The sequence below is a fragment of the Rhinolophus sinicus genome, chromosome 15 (genome assembly GCF_057876585.1).
Source record: "Rhinolophus sinicus isolate RSI-liver-muscle chromosome 15, RSI-T2T, whole genome shotgun sequence".
NCBI lineage: Eukaryota > Metazoa > Chordata > Mammalia > Chiroptera > Rhinolophidae > Rhinolophus > Rhinolophus sinicus.
This window is the reverse complement of record NC_142515.1, coordinates 62734924-62755118: the sequence shown is the minus strand read 5'-3', so window position 1 is coordinate 62755118 and position 20195 is coordinate 62734924. Positions and strand designations below refer to the sequence as shown.

The window sequence follows — 20195 nt, the reverse complement described above, 5'->3', positions numbered from 1 at the left end:
GCTTCACCTGATCGCTCACCCCCCTAGTACTTGTTGATTCCCTCCTGTTAACCAGGTATTATACCAGGTGCTGGCGATGGAAAGCAGACACGTTTACAACTCTTAGAGTAAACATTCTAGTGGGGAAGGAAGATACCAAACATATCAGTCCCAACTGATGTGTGACGTGTGCTATGGCAGAAGGACAGCATGCTTAGAGTACAGGCCAGGTGGGAAGCACAGAGGAATGATCTGTCTGTGGACTCAGATGCTGGGGTCCACCCGCAAACCTCAAAACCATGGGGTTCATGTTTGGGGAATCTGCATGAGGGCTCTGTCTTCATGGCACAGGGTCAGGACAGCCCTGAGGCCCACCTGTGTGCAAGTTCTCATGGTCAGCAGTGCAGGAGAGCCTTAACCCCCAAAATGTGTGGTAGGGTGAGAGTGCCAAAACTTGGTGCCTTCCTTCACAGGATTTTCAAGTATTGTTTTCATCATTCAATTTCACGTACAAATGATTCAAACTTGAGTTTTCTATTTAGAACTTAGGAAAAAGAGATGCATTAGGAGGAAGCAGAAGAGGCGTTAGAAACCCATCCCAAGTTTTCCCATGAGGGTCCCCAGTGAAGTAAAATGAGGGCTTCACACTGGGGACAGGGTGGAGATATAAAATCCTTTGGAAGGGATGATGGGTGAATTCAAAATGCTTTATCTGTCAACCCTGAGGAGGGGTTCATGACTCCAGTTGCAGGGGGCTCCGCACAAGAGTGGGGGCCACAGTCCACTCACGTGGCCATTAGCCATCCTGTCCTCATCGCCAGGCAGCATGATAGCACCTACTTGTTTTAATTGAATTTAGTATCATGTTATTTAAGCTAAGATAGATTGCTATTCTGCCTTATTCATAGCGTGTTAGGCCATCTTTTGGATTCTTGTTTTCTCTGCAGCCTCATGGTTCAGAAGAAAGATGTTAGATCTGGATTCAGGAGGCTTACATGACAGTCCCAGCGGTAAACATGTGACCTAGCGTACATCTCTGTCACCCTAATTCTTACTTTTTCATTTGTAAGTGAGGATAAAATAGTGCCTGCCTCCCAGGGTTGCTGTGAGGATTAAATGAGATCACGCATGTGAAGTTCCTAGCACAGTACCTGCCACACACTACATGCTCAATTCCTGTCACCTGCAGTATTCTTGGTTTTATCATTATGTTACCATATAGCCATTGTTATTATTACTGGTATATTAGAAATTGAAATGAAATCTCTAATATAAAAAGTTGGTAAATCTTTCTTCTCGCGCTACCCTTCTTCCCCCCCCCCCCCGCCCCACCCCCTTCCCTCGCTTTCCCTTTCTCTCAACAGACAGGAACTAGCCACTTTGTAAAACAGTTGCAGTTCACCAACTGGCCAGATCATGGCACCCCTGCCCCAGTAGATGGCTTCATAAAGTATGTTCGTTACGTGAGGAGGAGCCACCTCACGGGACCCATCGTTGTTCACTGCAGCGCTGGTGTGGGCCGCACGGGGGTGTTCCTCTGTGTGGATGTTGTGTTCTGTGCCATTGAGAAGAACTTTTCAGTAAGTGTGTGAATGAAGCTGATAAACCGGCGCCGTTAGTGAGCACTCTACTTGTAACAGCCTTCTAATAGCTGAAGACCAATATTTGGCCTTCAAGATGGACTTAGCAAATGGACAGCACTCGAGCTTTGGGTGCCTGCTTCTCATTTACCTACTGCAGGTTCCTGGAGTTGGTTGTGAGGCTGGGGTATGTAATGCAAATGAGTGGTTTAGACAGTGTCTGGGTTAGACAGAATTCACAGTAAATGTGAGTTCATTTCCCTTTTTCTTCCCTCCACCCCACAGATAGTTTCCAGAATCTTGTTAGAGACTGGAGATGAAGTGTGCCTGTTTTTAATAAGCAGAAATACATGCATGTGAGCACATTGGAAAAAATGGAGACTTCAGAGTTAATGAGAGGTCCCTGGATTTGAGTGCCAGTTTTGCCACATACTGTAGATTTTTAGTGACCTTGTGCAAATTGCTCATCCTCTCTGACACCCAGTTTTCTCATATATAAAATAAAGATAATAATAATGTTGGGTTTGAGTAAATCATTAGCAATTCTTTACTTTCCTCCTATGTTTAGAATGAGCTAAGGGATAGACACAGGAATGGGACATATGGTGATTATCATTTTACCTTCATTATTGATTAAACTGACTATGGAATGCGACTTTAGATTTTTGGCCAACAAGGCTCACTTACTGAACTCTTTTCCTGCGCTGCAGAAGTGAGAATGGGAAGACGAGTGTTTACTTAGCAGGCCCTGGGGGAAAGTGGCTCCTACCATAACCACAAGGAGTAAAAAAGTCCACACCCCAGTCCTGAGAAAATGGGGCTCTGAGGCATTGGCCCAGTAGGCACATTCTGCAGGGATGTTGTTGTCGGAACACATGTCAGACTCTGCTTTCTTGGATTTTACGTAGTTACTCTCCAACAGTGACACCTCTCCTCTGTGACAGCAGATGGTTGCATGGGTTCTGGAACTCGCCATCTTCAGGCCATATCATGTGGGAGGGTGGAAAATCCTCTCCCAGTAACTCCTGGAGGACAAAGGAAGTTTCTGTTTTTCAGAAGCTTCAGCCCAGTATCTCCTAGAATTTCATTGTTTGCAATTGAGTTACAGCCCCTTCCTAGTTCACTAGTTACTGTGGGAGATGCTGGTCAATTTAGGCCAGTGGGGGCTACTCTAGACCATAAGGTTGAGGATGAGAGAGCAATGGTTTTCCAGATCAGACTCAGGACTTTATTACAAAGAATGAATATATAAACGGAGTGACGAAAAAAAAAGAGAAGTGTTCTCAAAAATGCTGAAAATTTAAGTCTAGTGTTTCTATTCCCATGTGTCATGTGGGATGTCCTGCGGGGCCTCTGGTCCCGCTCCCCACATAAGAATGCAGGATATGGTGAGGCCAAAAAGGAACACCCATGGAGCCATAGATAGGGGAGTCGTACCAGTATATTCTCTCTGGCGGCTGGGTTGGAGACACACGCAGTAGTAGCCACATGATCCACAGTCCGCCATTCACTTCTCTGCCTGGCAACCAACCAACCAATCAATGCAGCCCCGCAATTACATCAGTAGCCAATTGGCTAACTGGTTACAGTTGATGGCTAACCAGTCACAGTTGATGGTCATTCACTACCTGAGCCAGCACCTCCCCACTCGAGGCCAAGAGCCTGGAAACTGCTCTCTGGGACTCCATCCCCACACCATAACTAATGTTATTTTGTCCTTTTAGCAGAAAATGCATTAGTGCAATTTTTCTTTTATACATTTTCCATCATAATTTCTTAAGTAATATATTTACGTTTGTCTTTATTGTATATCCCTTATATAAGCTGTAAAAACTTTAAATATTATATTTCATGATCCTAAGGACCACTGCTTTTTTTTTTCTTTTTTTAACCATATTATACCTTCTTTAAACTCAAACTGTGTGTTAGATTAAGTCCTCTCTGTCAGTTTAATTGACAGTGTTTTTCTTAGTGGTACATAAAATAGTGATGTGTTTTACAATTAAGGATGCTTAGATTTGATGAAATAAAGTGGTTCAAAACCAGGAAATACATCCATTATTTCCTTATAGGCTTTCCTTAGAGCCTTGAACTGTCAAACATTCTTACTGATGCTCCTCTCTGCTCTTTTCAGAAATTTTGTCCCCCAGAGCTCCTCAAAATGCGTTCTTGGACCAGCATCAATCTGGGACGTTTGTTATCTGCAGCAAGATAAATTTATAGAAACCGAGAGTAAGCATTTAGAAACTTTCAGGGCAGTGTGATGTATTGCTGTGACATCTGAGAGGATGAGCGGCAGGTTGGCGGTGTGGAACAGGGTGTAGATGAGTGAGCGTGTTGTGGAACTCACGTGGGGAGTCCTCCATGCTGCAAGCTGCATGTCAGCATGTGTGGCTGGGCAGGTTATGACCTGTGACATTCTAAGATTAATTTATCAATTACAACTCTCAAAGATATGAAAATCTGGACTATGTAGCCACCTATTTCTTTTTTTTATAATAATGTTTATTGGGGTGACAATTGTTAGTAAACTTACGTAGATTTCAGGTGTACAATTCTGTATTACATCATCTATAAATCCCATTGTGTGTTCACCACCCAGAGTCAGTTCTCCTTCCATCACCATATATTTGATCCCCCTTACCCTCATCTCCCACCCCCCACCCCCCTTACCCTCTGGTAACCACTAAACTATTGTCTGTGTCTATGAGTTTTTGTTTCTCATTTATTTGTCTTGTTCTTTTGTTGTTTTTGGCTTATATATCACATATCAGTGAAATCATATGGTTCTCTGCTTTTTCTATCTGACTTATTTCGCTTAGCATTATATTCGCAAGATGCATCCATGTTGTCACAAATGGTCCTTGTGGGGACAGAGCCAGCAGTGCAGTTTCCAGGCTCTCGGCCTCACGTGGAAAGGTGCTGACTCAGGTAGTAAATGGCCATCAACTGTGATTGGATGGCCATCAGCTGTGGCTAGTTGGCCGTCAGCTGTAACCAGTGAGCCATTGGCCACTAATATAACTGCTATGGCTACGCTAGCAGAAAATGGGGGCTAGCAAGAAGATGGTGGCTGAGCTAGCAAGCGCGGATTGTGCTTAGCATGGCGGGTTGCAGATTGCGTGGGTCCTGCTTCCTGTGTCTCCAACCCAGCCACCAGTGAGACTATAGTTGTATGACTCCCATATCTATGGCTCCGTGGGTGTTCCTTTTTGGCCTAGCCACATACTGTGTTCTTATGCGGGGAGCAGAACTAGAGACCCTAGAAGAGACCCCACAGGCCACCTCGCACAACAAATGGTACAGCAAGCGGGTCTCCTGCAGGACAAATGGTGCAGCGAGCAGGGTACGGTGCTGGCCAAAGCTCTCCGAAGAGCGGTGGAGCAGTTTGTGCGTATGAACACTCAGTCTCAGGAAGACCAGGAGGAGCAGCTGCCGGAGAGCTGGACCCCTATGGAGGGGTGGGAAGACGTGGACGGTTCTCCAACCAGCATAGGCCGGAGAAAGCGAAGCTCATTGTGGCCCTGTGAGCTGGGAAGTTCTTGCTGAGGCCCTCACCCCCAGACTGGGGAGGACTTGAAGCCCTCACCCTGCGGGAGAGGGCACACATTGTGAGGCTAATGTGCAGCCCTGACGAATGAATGTGGACTATGGGGAATGGCCTCCAATCCCTAATTTAATGGACCACTTGACTTTGCTTGGGAACGCACCACCATGTAGTGGAACTGGTGGATGTTTGCTTTTGTGTCTTGACCAGCCGCCATCGAGAATATGTAAGCACCTTGACTGTGAGTCGCTGTTGTTCCAGCACGGTGCCCTGAGAGGCCCTGCCTGTGTCCAGGAAGTCTGGCTGTACCCAGAGAGAGAGTGGCAGTGCCCTGAGAGCCCTGCCTGAGTCCAGGAGAGAGAGTGGCAGTGCTGTGAGAAACCCTGGTTGAGCCCAGGAAGTCTGGCTGTGCCCAGAGAGAGTGGCAGTGCCCTGAGAGGCCTTGGCTGTGCCCAGGGAGACTGGTGGTACCCTAAGAAGCCCAGGAAGTCTGACTGTGTCCAGAAGGACTGGTGGTGCCCTGAGAAACCCTGGCTGTGCTCAGAGAGCCTGGCTGTGTCCAGGATATTGCATTCACCGCTAGGCTCCTCGTACAGGGCCCCTCACGGAAGACGCTTGTCGCATAGATTGTGAGGCGAGACCCCGTAGGGGTGGAGTGTGGGGACAGAGCCAGGAGTGCAGTTTCCAGGCTCTCGGTCTCACGTGGAAAGGTGCTGACTCAGGTAGTAAATGGCCATCAACTGTGATTGGATGGCCATCAGCTGTGGCTAGTTGGTCGTCAGCTGTAACCAGTGAGCCATTGGCCACTAATATAACTGCTATGGCTACGCTAGCAGAAAATGGGGGCTAGCAAGAAGATGGTGGCTGAGCTAGCAAGCGCGGATTGCACTTAACATGGCAGGTTGCAGATCGCGTTGGTCCTGCTTCCTGTGTCTCCAACCCAGCCACCAGCGAGACTATAGTTGTATGACTCCCATATCTATGGCTCCGTGGCTGTTTCTTTTTGGCTTAGCCACATCCTGCGTTCTTATGTGGGGAGCAGGAGCTGAGACCCCACAGGCCGCCCCGCAGGACAGTCCTATTTCATCTTTTCTTACCACCAAATACTATTCCATTGTGTATATATACGACAACTTCTTTATCCATTCATCTATCAAAGGACATTTTGGTTGTTTCCATGTCTTGGCCACCATAAATAAAGCTGCAATGAACATTGGAGCACACGTGTCTTTATGGATAAATGTTTTCAGATTTTTTGGGTAGATACCTAGGAGTGGGATTGCTGGATCATATGGTAATTCTCTTTGTAATTTTTTGAGGTACCTCCACACTGCCTTCCATAACGGCTACACCAACCAGTCTGCATTCCCACCAACAGTGTATGAGGGTTCCTTTTTCTCCACAGCCTCTCCAACACTTGTTACTATTTGTCTTGTTGATGACAGCCATTCTGAATAGGGTGAGGTGGTATTTCATTGTGGTTTTTGTTTGCATATCTCTGATGATTAGTGATGGTTAGCATTTTTTCATATGTCTATGTGCCATTTGTATGTCCTCTTTGGAGAAACGTCTCTTCAGGTCCTCTGCCCATATTTCAATTGGGTTGTTTGTTTTTTTGTTGTTGAGTTTCATGAGTTCCTTGTATATTTTGGATATTAGCCTCTTATCGGAGGCACTGTTTGCAAAAATCTTCTCCCATTCAGTTGGTTGCCTCTTTATTTTGTCAATGGTTTCTTTTGCTGTGCAGAAGTTTTTAAGTTTCATATAGTCCCATTCATTTATTTTAGCTTTTACTTCTGTTGGAGTCAAATTCATAAAATGTTCTTTGAACCCACGGTCCATAAGTTTAGTACCTATGTTTTCTTCTATGCAGTTTATTGTTTCAGGGCTTATGCTTAAGTCTTTGATCCATTTTGAATTAATTTTGGTACATAGTGACAGATAGCAGTCCAGTTTCATTCTTTTGCACGTGGCTATCCAATTCTCCCAGCACCATTTATTGAAGAGGCTGTCTTTTCTCCATTGTATGATTTTTGCTTCTTTGTCAAATATTATCTGTCCATATTGATGTGGTTTTATTTCTGGGTTCTCAATTCTATTCCATTGGTCTATGTGTCTGTTTTTCTGTACCATGCTGTTTTTGTTTTTGTTTTTTTTTCTTGGACAACAGTTTTTATTTTTTGTTTTGTTGATTATGGCCATCCTAGTGGATGTGAAGTGGAATCTCATTGTGGTTTTTCTTTTCTTTTCTTTTTTTTTTTAGTTTCAGGTGCACAAGACAAAGCAAAACTTAGACGTTTATCATTTATATCCCTCACACTGTGTGAACCCCCCTCCCCCCATCCACTATCCCTCTGTACGTTCCCCAAATTAATTTTTAAAACCCCACAACCATCTTGTGGTTACCGACTATTTTCTAAACCTCTCACCTTCCCCTTATCCCCACCCCCCCGCCCCTCTAGCAACCCTGTTTTTCCTCCATGTTTCCAAAACTGTCTCTGATTAGTTCATTCACTTATTCTTTTCTTTAGATTCCGCATATAAGTGAGATCATATGGTATTTGTCTTTCTCTTTCTGACTTATTTCACTTAACATAATGTTCTCTAGGTCCATCCATGTTGTTGCAAATGGTAAGATTTATTTCTTCTTTATGGCTGCGTAATACTCCATTATATAAATGTACCACAGTTTCTTAATCCAGTCATCTACCGATGGGCATTTCGGTTGTTTCCAGGTCTTGGCTATTGTGTATAGTGCTGCAATAAACATAGGAGTGCATAAAGATTTTTGAATTGGAGTTTTGGATTTCTCCGGATAGATACCTAGGAGTGGGATTGCTGGATCATAAGGTAGTTCCATTTTCAGATTTTTGAGATACCTCCAAACTGTTTTCCATAGTGGCTGCACCAATCTGCATTCCCACCAACAGTGCACCAGCGTTCCCTTTTCTCCACATCCACGCCAGCACTTGTTGTTTGTTGATTTATTGATGATAGCCATCTTGACTGGGGTGAGGTGGTATCTCATTGTGGTTTTTATTTGCATTTCTCTGATGGTTAGTGAGGTTGAACATTTCTTCATATGTCTGTTTGCCATCTGTATGTCCTTTTTAGAAAAATGTCTCTTCATGTCCTCTGCCCATTTTTTAATTGGGTTGTTTGTTTTTTTGGAGTTGAGTTGAGTGAGTTTTTTATAAATTTGTGATATTAACCCCTTATCAGATATATCATGGGCAAATATCTTTTCCCATTCAGTAGGATCCCTTTTTGTTTTACTGATGGTTTCCTTTGCTGTGAAAAAGCTTTTTAGTTTGATGTAATCCCACATGTTTATTTTTTCTCTTACTTCTCTTGCGCGAGGGGATATATCAGTAAAAATCTTACTCCGGGTAATGTCTGTGAAGTTTCTTCCTATATTTTCTTCTAGGAATTTTATGGTTTCAGATCTTACATTTAAATCTTTAAGCCATTTTGAATTTATTTTTGTATGTGGTGTAAGGAGGTGATCCAGCTTCATCTTTTTGCATGTGTCTGTCCAGGTTTCCCAGCACCATTTATTGAATAGACTGTCTTTACCCCACCGTACATTCTTGCTCCCATTGTCATAGATTAAATGGCCATATAGGCATGGATTTATTTCTGGACTCTCTATTCTGTTCCATTGATCTATTTGTCTGTTTCTATGCCAGTACCATGCTGTTTTGATTACTGTAGCCTTGTAGTATAATTTGAAGTCAGGTATTGTTATACCTTCCACTTTGTTCTTATTTCTCAAGATTGCTGAGGATATCTGGGGTCTTTTGTTGTCCCATATAAATTTTAGGATTATATGTTCTATTTCTGTGAAAAATGTCGTTGGTAGTTTGATAGGAATTGCGTTGAATATGTATATTGCCTTAGGCAGTATGGACATTTTAAGTATATTAATTCTTCCTATCCATGAACATGGTATGTGTTTCCATCTATTTGTATCTTCTTTCATTTCTTCAGTGTCTTATAATTTTCTGAGTACAGATCTTTTACTTCTTTGGTTAAATTTATTCCCAGGTATTTTATAGACTTTGGAGCAATTGTAAATGGAATTGCTTTTTAAATTTCTCCTTCTGATGTTTTATTATTGGTATATACAAATGCAACTGATTTCTGAATATTAATTTTGTATCCTGCTACTTTACTAAATTCATCTATCAGCTCTAATAGTTTCTTGGTGGAGTCTTTAGGGTTCTCTAAATATAGTATCATATCATCTGCATATAATGACAGTTTTACTTCCTCCTTACCGATTTGGATGCCTTTTATTTCTTTTTCTTGTTTGATTGCTGTGGCTAGAACTTCCAGCACTATGTTGAATAGAAGTGGAGAAAGTGGGCAACCTTGCCTTGTTCCTGATTTTAAGGGGAATGGTTTTAGCTTTTTGTACCATGCTGTTTTGATTATTGTTGCCCTGTAGTACAAGCTAAAGTCAGGGAATGTGATACCTCCAGCATTGTTCTTTTTTCTTAAGATTGCTTTGGCTATTTGGCTATTTGCTCTTTTGTGGTTCTAAACAAATCTGATGATTTTTTGTTCTATTTCTGTAAAAAAATGCCATTGGGATTTTGATGGGGATTGCATTAAATCTGTATATTGCTTTGGGTAATATGGCCATTTTAACTATGTTGATTCTTCCAATCCATGAGCACGGAATGTCTTTCCATTTCTTTGTGTCTTCTCAATTTCTTTAAAAAATGTCTTACAGTTCAGCATATAGGTCTTTCTCATCCTTGGTTAGGTTTATTCCTAGGTATTTTATTCTTTTTGCTGCAATTGCGAAAGGAAATTATTTTTCTTTTTCTGAGATTTCATTGTTAGTATATAGGAATGCAATGGACTTTTGCACGTTGGTTTTGTTGTAGGCCGCGTTACTGTATTCGTTGATTGTTTCTAATAGCTTTTTGGTGGAGTCTTTAGGGTTTTCTATATATAGCATCATGTCATCTGCAAAGAGTGACAATTTAACTCCTCATTCCCAGTTTAGATGCCTTTTATTTCTTTCTCTTGCCTGATTGCTCTGGCAAGGACTTCCAACACTATGTTGAAAAGCAGAGGTGATAGGGGACAGCCCTGTCGTGTACGTGAACGTAGAGCAAAGGGCTTCAGTTTTTCTCCATTAATTATGAGATTAGCTGAGGGTTTGTCATATATGGCCTTTATTATGTTAAGGTATTTTCCTTCTATGCCTATGTTATTAAGTGTTTCAATCATACATGGATGTTGTATCTTGTCAAATGCTTTTTCTTCATCAATTGATATAATCATACGATTTTTGTCCTGTATTTTGTTTATGTGATGTGTCACATTGATGGATTTGCATATGTTGAACCATCCTTGTGCCCTTGGGATGAACCCCACTTGGTCGTGATGAATAATCTTTTTAAAACATTGTTGCATTTGATTTGCTAGAATTTTGTTAAGGATTTTTGCATCTGTATTCATCAGAGATATTGGTCTGTAGTTCTCTCTTTTTGTGTTGTCCTTGGCAGGTTTTGGTATCAGGGTAATGTTGGCCTCATAAAATGAGTTAGGGAGTACTGTCTCTTCTTCAATATTTTGGAAGAGTTTGAGCAGGATTGGTATTAGATCCTCTTTGAAGGTTTGGTAGAATTCATCCGTGAAGCCATCTGGTCCAGGACTTTTGCTTTTGAGGTTTTGGATGGCTGATTTAATTTCGTTACTGGTGATTGGTCTGTTTAGATTTTCCAGTTCTTCATGGTTCAGCCTTGGAAGGCTATATGTTTCTAAGAACTTGTCCATTTCTTTTAGGTTATTGAATTTGGTGGCATATAGTTCCTTCATAGTATTCTTGGATGATCCTTTGTATTTCTGTGATGTCTGTGATAACGTCCTCTTTTTCATTTCTGATTTTGTTAATTAGTGTCTTCTCTCTTTTTATCTTAGTGAATCTAGCCAAGGGTTTGTCAATTTTGTTAATCTTTTCAAAGAACCAGGTCTTTGTCACATTAATTTTTTCTATTGTCTTTTTGTTCTCTATTTCATTTAGTTCTGCTCTGATTTTTATTATTTCCTTTCGTCTGCTGACCTTGGGTTTCACTTGTTCCTCTTTTTCTAGTTCTTTAAGGTATAACGTGAGGTTATTGATTTGGGATTTTTCTTGTTTTTTGAGATAGGCCTGTAATGATATAAATTTCCCTCTTAAAACTGCTTTTGCTGCATCCCAACACCTATTTCTTTTTATTGTTATTTTTTTAGCCATTTTCAGTTTTAATCAAACCTGCCTGAAAGTCCTTGAAACTTTGGGAACAAACTAGCTCTCATCTTACAGAAACACTGAGATTGCTCTGGAGTTCAAACATTTCCACAGAACTTTCCCCTCTCACCGTCTCCAGTATGCAATAACAGTTGGGAACTGTCAATTACCACACTATCACATAATGAAGTGACTAATCTAAAACTTTACACATTAGCCTTTGCATAATTAAAAATTCTTGCTACAACACTAAGCATACAGTTTAGTTCATCTGGAAGTTTCTTCTTGTAAAGACTTCCTTGATGAAGCAGTGTGTTGATATATGTTTTGGCGTAAATTCCTTAATCCATATAAAGACCTTAGACTGTTTTCTGGTTATTGCTGTTCCCGTACCAGGGCATAATCCTACACAAACCTTAAGCTCCAAATCACCTTTGTTGACTATGTAGTTTTTGTACAATTTAGAACTAGCTGTGTTTGTCACTAATCAAAATGAATAAAGGAAGAATTCTTCCTTTATTGTACCACAGCATATTCAAATTATATATACTGAAAGAATCACTGTTAGCAATGTCTGTGCATTGATTAAGTTGCAATAGTAAATAATTTGGTGCTTTTATCTGTTTCATAAATTGGTAACACCCCATATCATTAACCAGTCCCTGAATTCATCACGCTGTTGTGTCATTAATAAATGGTACTTTAACTATCTTTTTTGCCACACAGTCACCCAAAATTTCCAAGAAAACATCTTTAATGCAGTCTTTCACCATTGTCTTTGCAATCGTATATGGATTTTTAGTCTTAGCAATTCAAAGTGCTATTTTGTTAGTCTACACAGCATTATTAGTCTTACATGTGAAATATTGGGCATCAGCTTCTGTTGGCTTTTAACTTAACATTCTTTAAAAAAATTCTTTTGTCTTTTACATTATTATTTTTTGTATGTACATGACAAGTAATTTTAGTGGTTGCTATGCTTCATTAGCCAATACATCTTTACAGTTAACACAAGCGTAGTTTCTAGCAATTCACAATCAATAAGTTATAAAACTCAATATGTGAGGTATCCTAATTCCAGGGAAAATTAACATGAACAATTTTAGTCTTCATTTCTCTGCATTCACTTCCGTTATCATCTTTTGTTAACCATACAGCTGCATTCAGAAAGCTGTGTCTTTTCTTGATAAGACAGTCCAGTGAAGCTGGTTTTGCCATCAGTAATTTGAGGTTATAGTGATAATACAAATTTATTTCCATAATTTGTCTAATCTTCTATTACAAATTAAAAACAGGCTTTCAAGGAAGTGGTGGTTTTTAAATTCAGTGAGGTTTCATTTTATCAATATTTCCTTTGATGGATCATGCTGTTGGTGCCAAATCAAATATTCACCACCCAGCGTTGATCCCAAAGAATTTTCCTGTGCTGATTTCTGAAAGTTCTGTAGTTTTACGTTTTACATTTAAGTTCATAATCTATTTTGAGTTGATGTTTGTATAAGATATGAGGTTTAGGTCAAAAGTTTACTTTTCTTTCTTTCTTTTTTTGGTCTATAGATGTTTAGTTGTTCCTGCACCATTTGTTGAAACTATTGAATTGCTTGTACTCCTCTGTTAAAAATCACTGGGCATAATGGGCCTATTTCTGGTTCTGAATTCTGTTCCATTGAGCTATGTGTCTATCCTTTTACTAATACCACACTTTGAATTACTATAGATATATAGTAACTCTTCATATCAGGCAGAGTGATTCTTCTCATGTTATTCTTCTTTTTAAAATTTAAAATTGTTTTAATGATTATGGGGTCTGTGTCTTCCCCCAAAATTTTAGAATTAGCTTGTATACCTCTACAAAAAACAACAACAACAAAAAGAAACCTTCCAGGGATTTTTATAGGAATTGCTTTAAATCTAGATCAATTTGGGGAGAATTGATATCTTTGCTATGTTGAATCTTTCAATACATGAACATGATATATCTCTCCATTTAGTTTGGTCTTTGATTCTTTTCCATCACCATTTTGTCATTTTCATCTTAACAGTTCCTGAACCTGTTATGTTAGACTTACTTACCTTATTTCTTTTTCTTTGGAGTGATTGTAAATGGTATTGTGTTTTTACTATCAGTTTCCACGCGTTCATTGTTACTATGTAGAAGTGTGATTGATTTTTGTATATTGATCTTATATCCATCCTGTGATCTTGTTGAACTCATTAGTGCTAAGAGGATTTTTTTGTTCTGTTTTGTTTTTAGATTCCTTGAGATTTTCTACATAGACAATCATTCCATCCACAAATAGGGACATATTTATCCCTTGCTTTCCCATCTGTATGCTTCATTTCTTTTTCTGGCCTTATCATGCTACCTAGAACTTCAAGGGCTGTGTTAAATACAGGTGAGAGAAGACATCTTGCCATCACTGATATTAGGGGGAAAGCAAATTAAAATAATTTGTTCTGTGTCAGGCCCCATGAAGGGGATGAAAAGACACGCTACAGACTTGGAGAAACTGTTTGTGAGCCACATGTCCAAGATAGGTCTTACATCTAGCATATATCAAGAACCCTTAAAACACAGTTGTATAAAATGCCACCAAATCAATCCAGTTATAAGATGGGTAAAAGACATGAACAGACATTTCACTGAAGAGGATATAGAGATGACAAATAAGCACATGAAAAGATGCTCAGCTTCATTAGCCTTTAGGAAAATGGAATTCAAACCATGATGAACTATCACTGGACATCTATCAAAAAAGCTAATATAAAAAATCGTAATACCACCAAATGCTGGTCAAGATTTGAAGAAACTGGATTAATCATACATTAGTTGTGGAAATGTAAAATGGTATACCTATTCTGGAAAATAGTGTTTTCACTATTTCTTAAAAATAAAAAATTATTTAGAAAAACAAACCAAAACTAAACTAAGCTTACCATATAACCCCAACAATAGCACTCTTGGGTATTTATCCCAGAGAAATGAAAACTTATGTTCAAACAAATGCTCACAGCAGATCTATTCATAATAGCCAAAAATTAGTAACAGCCTAGATATCTGTCGTGCTAGAGACCCTGCTCGCTGCGCCATTTGTCGTGCGGGGCAGCCTGCGGGGTCTCTGCTCCCGCTCCCCACACAAGAACGCAGGATATGGTGAGGCCAAAAAGGAACACCCACGGAGCCATAGGTAGGGGAGTCATACCACTATATTCTTTCTGGCGGCACTATACTCTCACTGGAGGCTGGATCCACACTGTCCGCAAACCGCCATCCGCGCTTGCCAGCCCAGCCGCCATCTTCTTGCTAGCCCCTATTCTTCTCCTCTTCTCTGCTAGCGTAGCCACAGCAGTTATATTAGTGGCCAATGGCTCACTGGTTACAGCTGACGGCCAACTAGCCACAGCTGATGGCCATGCAATTGCACAGTTGATGGCCATTTACTACCTGAGGCTGGCACCTGTCTATGTGAGGCCGAGAGCCTGGAAACTTCTTTCTGGGGCTCTGTCCCCACACTCCACCCCTACAGGCTCTCGCCTCACAATCTACACGACAAGCGTCTTCCGCGAGGGGACCTGTGCAAGGAGCCTGGAGGTGAGTGCAACATCCTGGACACAGCCAGGCTCTCTGGGCACAGCCAGGGTTTCTCAGGGCACCACCAGTACTTCTGGGCACAGCCAGACTTCCTGGACTTCTTAGGGTACCACTAGTTTCCCCGGGCACAGCCAGGGTTTCTCAGGGCACTGACACTCTCTCTGGGAACAGCCCGACTTCCTGGGCACAGCCAGGGCATCTTCAGGGCACAGCCAGACTTCCTGGACTCAGCCAGGGCTCTCAGGGCACTGCCACTCTCTCTGGGAACAGCCCAACTTCCTGGGCACAGCCAGGGCATCTCAGGGCTCAACCAGAATTCCTGGACTCAGCCAGGGCTCTCAGGGCACTGCTACTCTCTGTGGGCACAGCCACACTTCCTGGACACAGCCAGGGCTCTCAGGGCACTGCCACTCTCTCTGGGCCTCTCAGGGTACCCTGCTGGAACAACAGTGACTCAAAATCAAGGTGCTTACATATTCTCAATGGTGGCCAGTCAAGACACAAAAGCAAATATCCCCCAGTTCCACTACATGGTGGTATGTTCCCAAATAAACAGTTAAGCTGTCCATTAAATTAGGGATGGAAGGCAATTCCCCATAGCCCATAGTCATTCACCAGGGCTGTCGTGGGGGTGAGGGACGACCTTGACCTCACCCTTATCTCCCATGGAGGACTCAGCAAGCCTTTCCTCCTGGGACAAGTCCTGCATCTGGGCTGCCTGAGCAGGAACTTCCCGGCCCACAGGGCCGCAACAACCTTTGCTTTCTCCGGCCTGTGCTGGTTGGGGAACCGTTCACATCTTTCCACCTCTCCACGGGGCTCCATTTCTCCAGCAGCTGCATGGCTTTTCCTGTGCTGGTTGAGAACCGTCCACGTCCTCCCACCCATCCACGGGGGTCCAGCTCTCCGGCAGCTTCTCCTCCTGGTCTTCCAGAGACTGAGTGTTCATACACACAAACTGCTCCACCACTCTTGGGAGAGCCTTGGCCGGCACCATACCCTGCTCGCTGCGCCATTTGTCGTGCGGGAGACCCTGCTCGCTGCGCCATTTGTCATGCGGGGCGGCCTGCGGGGTCTCTGCTCCCGCTCCCCACACAAGAACGCAGGATATGGTGAGGCCAAAAAGGAACACCCACAGAGCCATAGGTAGGGGAGTCATACCACTATATTCTCTCTGGCGGCACTAGACTCTCACTGGAGGCTGAATCCACACTGTCCGCAAACCGCCATCCACGCTTGCCAGCCCAGCCGCCATCTTCTTGCTAGGCCCCCATTCTTCTCCTCTTCTCTGCTAGCGTAGCCACAGCAGTTATATTAGTGGCCAATGGCTCACTGGTTACAGCTGACGGCCAACTAGCCACAGCTGATGGCCATGCAATCACAGTTGATGGCCATTTACTACCTGAGCCAGGCACCTGTCTATGTGAGGCCGAGAGCCTGGAAACTTCTTTCTGGGGCTCTGCCCCCACAATATCCTTCAGCAAGTTGATGGTTAAAAAAATACTGGTACATTTCCATACCATGGAATACTACTATTGAGCAATAAGAAGGAATGAACTACTATTATAATATACACAACAATTTGGATGGATCACAAGGCAATTATGCTGAATGAAAAAAAGTCAATTTCAAAATTTGACCAATTTTCTGGTTTGGATATTATACTATAGCTATCTAGGATGGTATAATTTGGGGAAACTGGGTGAAGGATATGCAGGATTTCTCTGTACATTTTTTTTTTTACAACTTACTGAGTATCTATAATTATCTCAATATAAAAAATTTTAAAGGCTAAATTAAATTTTTAAATAATTATAGAAATGGCAAGTTATAAAAATAAAAGAATGCTTACATTTTCTCTGATTTTTATATACTTTTGGGTCATAGTTGACAAACCTTAAAATTTTCATGTGTCACCATGGTCTTACTGCACATGACTGATCCTCAGCTGATACCACACGTGACTCTCCAGGCAAATTCAGCAACACCCCAGCTGGTCTATATCCTGTTCCACTGATGATGCTTCTTGATGCTGTGCCAGCATCAGACTGTCATAACAGTTTTTAAAGCTTACTGCTAGCTTCTGGACTCATCTCATGTGGACCAGCAATGGCCCTTTGCAGACCTGACAGCTCCTCGGGGTAGTGAGGGTCTCCGCGCACACGTGCAGAATCTAGTGTGGGGCCAGCTGTCCCTCAGGGTCTCCATGGGAGTGGAGAGAGCTCTTTTTATGAGAAACAGCTGTGCTACTATCGTGGCCAGAAAAAGTCTTCCATGCTTCAGACTTTTCCAGAATCATAATGCTGCTTAAAGTTCTCCCTGTGGAGAACAAAAAGGTATACACAGGGGAAAATTTGTTGTTATTCCTTTTGGAGAGCATTTCTTGTTATAAATGATTGTTTCCTGCTTTTACCTGGAAACCCACTTAAACAAGTCTTCCTTATCCATTAGACTAGGTTAAAAATAATGCATTTTCTTATGACTGAAAATGAGACCTTTCTGGTTAAATCTTGACATCTCTTTTCCTGGAAAGCAGTATAGAGTACTTATTTGGCAATCTGTAGGTTTATGTTTTCCCCCTATATGGATAATATAAAATTACTATCATCCTGTTGCAGTTCAACATCAGGAATATAGTGGCCCAAATGAGAGAACAACGTCATGGCATGGTTCAAACAAAGGTAAGCTCTCACCTCATAAATTCTAATTTGAAGAATAATAAATACAAAAATTAACACTGTGTATAGCACTTTACCATTTATAAAGCTCTTTTACCTACATGATTTCACTGCATTTTCACTGTTTGAGGTAATCATTAATTTTGTTCTGATATTACTGATGTAGAACTTCAAGTTCAGAGCAATGCAGTCAGTTCCATAAGGTCAATCAGATGGCAAATAGAGGAGCCAAGACTGAAACTGAAGTCTCCTGATGCCCAAACATAAGATTTGTCCATAATGCTGTGTTATTTAAGTAACATACGTAAAGTTATTTTTCATAAATCTCTGGGTAGCAATTTTGGGGTAGTTACTTGTCATTAAAGTATTAAAGTCATTGGCATGTCATAAAATGATATCATTTATGTCACAGGTTAGTTATTAATCACTGGGGGGGGTCAAGAGAGTATGGATAATGAAAACAAACAGGTACCCCTAAATCTTTAGGTTGACCTGTTTTAAGGCCAATGTTGAATGATATGAAAGCATTTTATTTGGACTATCTTATCTGAGAGACATAGACTATATCTAAAATAAAAAGTTTAAAATTTGATTTATCCAGGGAAGATATAAGGAGATTGAGATTGAGTCACTTTCCCATCTGTTTAATTAAGCCTTCAGTTAACTCGTTCTGGACCAATAATTATATTGTGGTCATTAATCTTCCTGATGTTAAAAAAAACAAAAAACTATATTTATGTAAAGAAGTTCTTGGTTAAGTGTTTACTTTTAGGTACTTTTCTTTGTGGTTGAAAATTACAAATGTGTTCTCTAACAATGGATATTGGCATTCAGTTACTTAACATTCTTTTGTTTTTCATATGTATGTGTATAGGAGCAGTATTGCTTTTGTTATAAAATTGTTCTTGAAGTTCTTCAGAAGCTTGTGACTTTCAAATAAGAAAGACTTCTGTTGCCTAACAGATGAAATGACCAAGTGGCTTGGAGCTTCCTCATAAAGAACGGGTTTGAGCTGCACTGAAGGGTTTTGCTCATGGGTACAATGTGCTTTCTTGGAATATCACTTGATTTTCTTTCTGACATCTCCCTGAAGGCAGCATTATTTGGTTTGGGGTGAACAGTGTTTACCCACTGATCTTACTTAGATAAGATCAGAATACCCTCCCACATTTTCCAATGGAACAAAAGTTACTTAAAACAGCTGTAGCCTATTGGGTTGAAGGGATTCCAGAGCCCATAAAGGACTTAACCTATGTTCATTAAGATTTTATTTGGCAAGACAGCTAAAGGGAGCTGAGGATTTCCAGGACTTTATAAAGCCCTGATTCTGGGAGAACATAGGGCCAGTGAACAGCAAAGTCACATCATGACTTCTTACGGGCATTTTTAAGCCCGATACTTACCCATGTTTTTTATCTAGAGTCTGTCCTTTTAGAAGAGTCCTGTTAGGATGGCTTAGCTCTCTATGCAAATTGGATTCCATCTCCATGTATGTCCACGCTCCCACGGGGCCCCAAGGATCTGAGAGGCTGAGCTGCCTTTCTGGAGCCATGGACAAGGACCTGTTGGCCTGGGCAGCATTTTATGGGTAGGCAGAGTTCCTCCTTTCCATCAGTGAGCACACTGCTGAACAGTCCAAAACTAAAATAGATGTTTATATAGAAAGTCCAAAAGGAAATTTTTGCCTGGCTTGAGTTCTTTCCTATTCCACCCTAACACATAACATATTACTTGGTCTGCTTTGTTGGAAGCAAATATTACATTCTACTTGCTTCTTAACTCTTTGCCCTTTAGCTAATCAATAAACTTTGATATAAGCATTATTATGTAATTCTGAATATCTCTTACACCAGATATGTTTTTCAAACTAAGATCTGTGATAATTATTTTTTTCTTCAGAGTTCCATTAAGTCATTTATTTCCATTACTGCCCCACCTCTGCTGTAACATTTAGAAGTTGGCTTTGGGAACCAAATTTTGGAAAACCAAATTCATAGTTTTGAAAACAAAAACTTCCATATTCTGCTTTTGAAAAGATTGGGGCCATTATTACATCCATCTTATTATAGGACTTTCCCTCATAAAATTACAGTGATATTTTGGTCAAGGAAGTTTAGTGACCAGTTAGACTTGATTATAAGCTATAAAACAATTGATACAAATCTTTGTACAGTGTAGTTCAGTACAGATCAGAATATTCTATGCATTACATTGAGAAAAGTTCTAATATTAAGCTGTAAATCTTGAATTTTTAAGAGTTTATATTGTTCCCTTGCTGAATGAATACTTGAATTGGTTGAGATAAAATTGATAATTCTCATTTTAAAAATATTATATGCTAGAAATGTATTTTATATTAAATCAAATTGATGATTCTACCTCTTGTCATTGTGCATATAAATAATAGTCTATGCTAAACATTAATTTTGATGATTGACCTTTAATATTTGCATTACTAATTGTATTTTCTCTGTGTTATTAAAAAGTAATAGATATAATGTACAACAATTCCAGAGAAAGTTTCAGTGCTATTAAACGAAAATATTTACTGTGTATTGCCTGAAGTATTTTT

At 40.8% G+C, this 20195-nt stretch overlaps 1 protein-coding gene across 1 annotated transcript in view; it reads left to right on the top strand.

The window, feature by feature from the left end:
- Nucleotides 1–19863, top strand: part of PTPN20 (protein tyrosine phosphatase non-receptor type 20) — a 48693-nt gene extending 28830 nt beyond the window's left edge. The window contains exons 6-8 of the mRNA XM_019718076.3: nucleotides 1344–1559; nucleotides 17564–17626; nucleotides 18498–19863. Coding sequence (XP_019573635.1) covers nucleotides 1344–1559; nucleotides 17564–17626; nucleotides 18498–18563 — 345 coding nt within the window. The 3' untranslated portion in view covers nucleotides 18564–19863. The remainder of the gene's footprint in view (nucleotides 1–1343; nucleotides 1560–17563; nucleotides 17627–18497) is intronic.
- The last annotated feature ends 332 nt before the right edge of the window (nucleotides 19864–20195 follow it).